General features: G+C 60.1%; 1 protein-coding gene across 1 annotated transcript; it reads left to right on the top strand.

The window, feature by feature from the left end:
• Positions 1–3: 3 nt before the first annotated feature.
• On the top strand, positions 4–385 carry LOC116217824 (serine/threonine-protein phosphatase 5-like; the record flags this gene model as incomplete). Its single annotated transcript, XM_031557809.1, has 1 exon — positions 4–385. A coding segment is annotated over one exon (288 nt), but the record flags the coding sequence as incomplete, so codon positions are not given.
• Positions 386–393: the final 8 nt, after the last annotated feature.

Here is a 393-nt window from a genome sequence, read left to right as displayed (position 1 = left end):
TGACCCCCCACCATCGGCCCAGGGAAGGATTATGAGAACGCAGTGAAGTTCTACAGCAGAGCCATCGAGCTGAACCCCAGCAACGCCATCTATTATGGCAACCGCAGCCTGGCCTACCTGCGCACCGAGTGCTACGGCTACGCCTTGGCCGACGCCACCAGGGCCATCGAGCTGGACAAGAAATACGTCAAGGGTTACTACAGGAGGGCTGCCAGCAATATGGCCCTGGGCAAGTTCAAGGCCGCCCTCCGAGACTACGAGACGGTGAGGAGGGGGGGGATGTGTCCCTAAAAGGGGCTGGGGGCATCGCTGTTGTCTGTCGGCGTTGGGACGTCATTGAGAGGAGGTGGTGGTGGTGGTGGTGCTGTGTTGTGCCAAAAGTTGGGTTTGGGG

Source organism: Meleagris gallopavo, unplaced genomic scaffold (genome assembly GCF_000146605.3).
Source record: "Meleagris gallopavo isolate NT-WF06-2002-E0010 breed Aviagen turkey brand Nicholas breeding stock unplaced genomic scaffold, Turkey_5.1 ChrUn_random_7180001958033, whole genome shotgun sequence".
Lineage (NCBI taxonomy): Eukaryota > Metazoa > Chordata > Aves > Galliformes > Phasianidae > Meleagris > Meleagris gallopavo.
The sequence above is the reverse complement of the archived record's forward strand: the minus strand, read 5'-3'. Positions and strand labels throughout refer to the sequence as shown.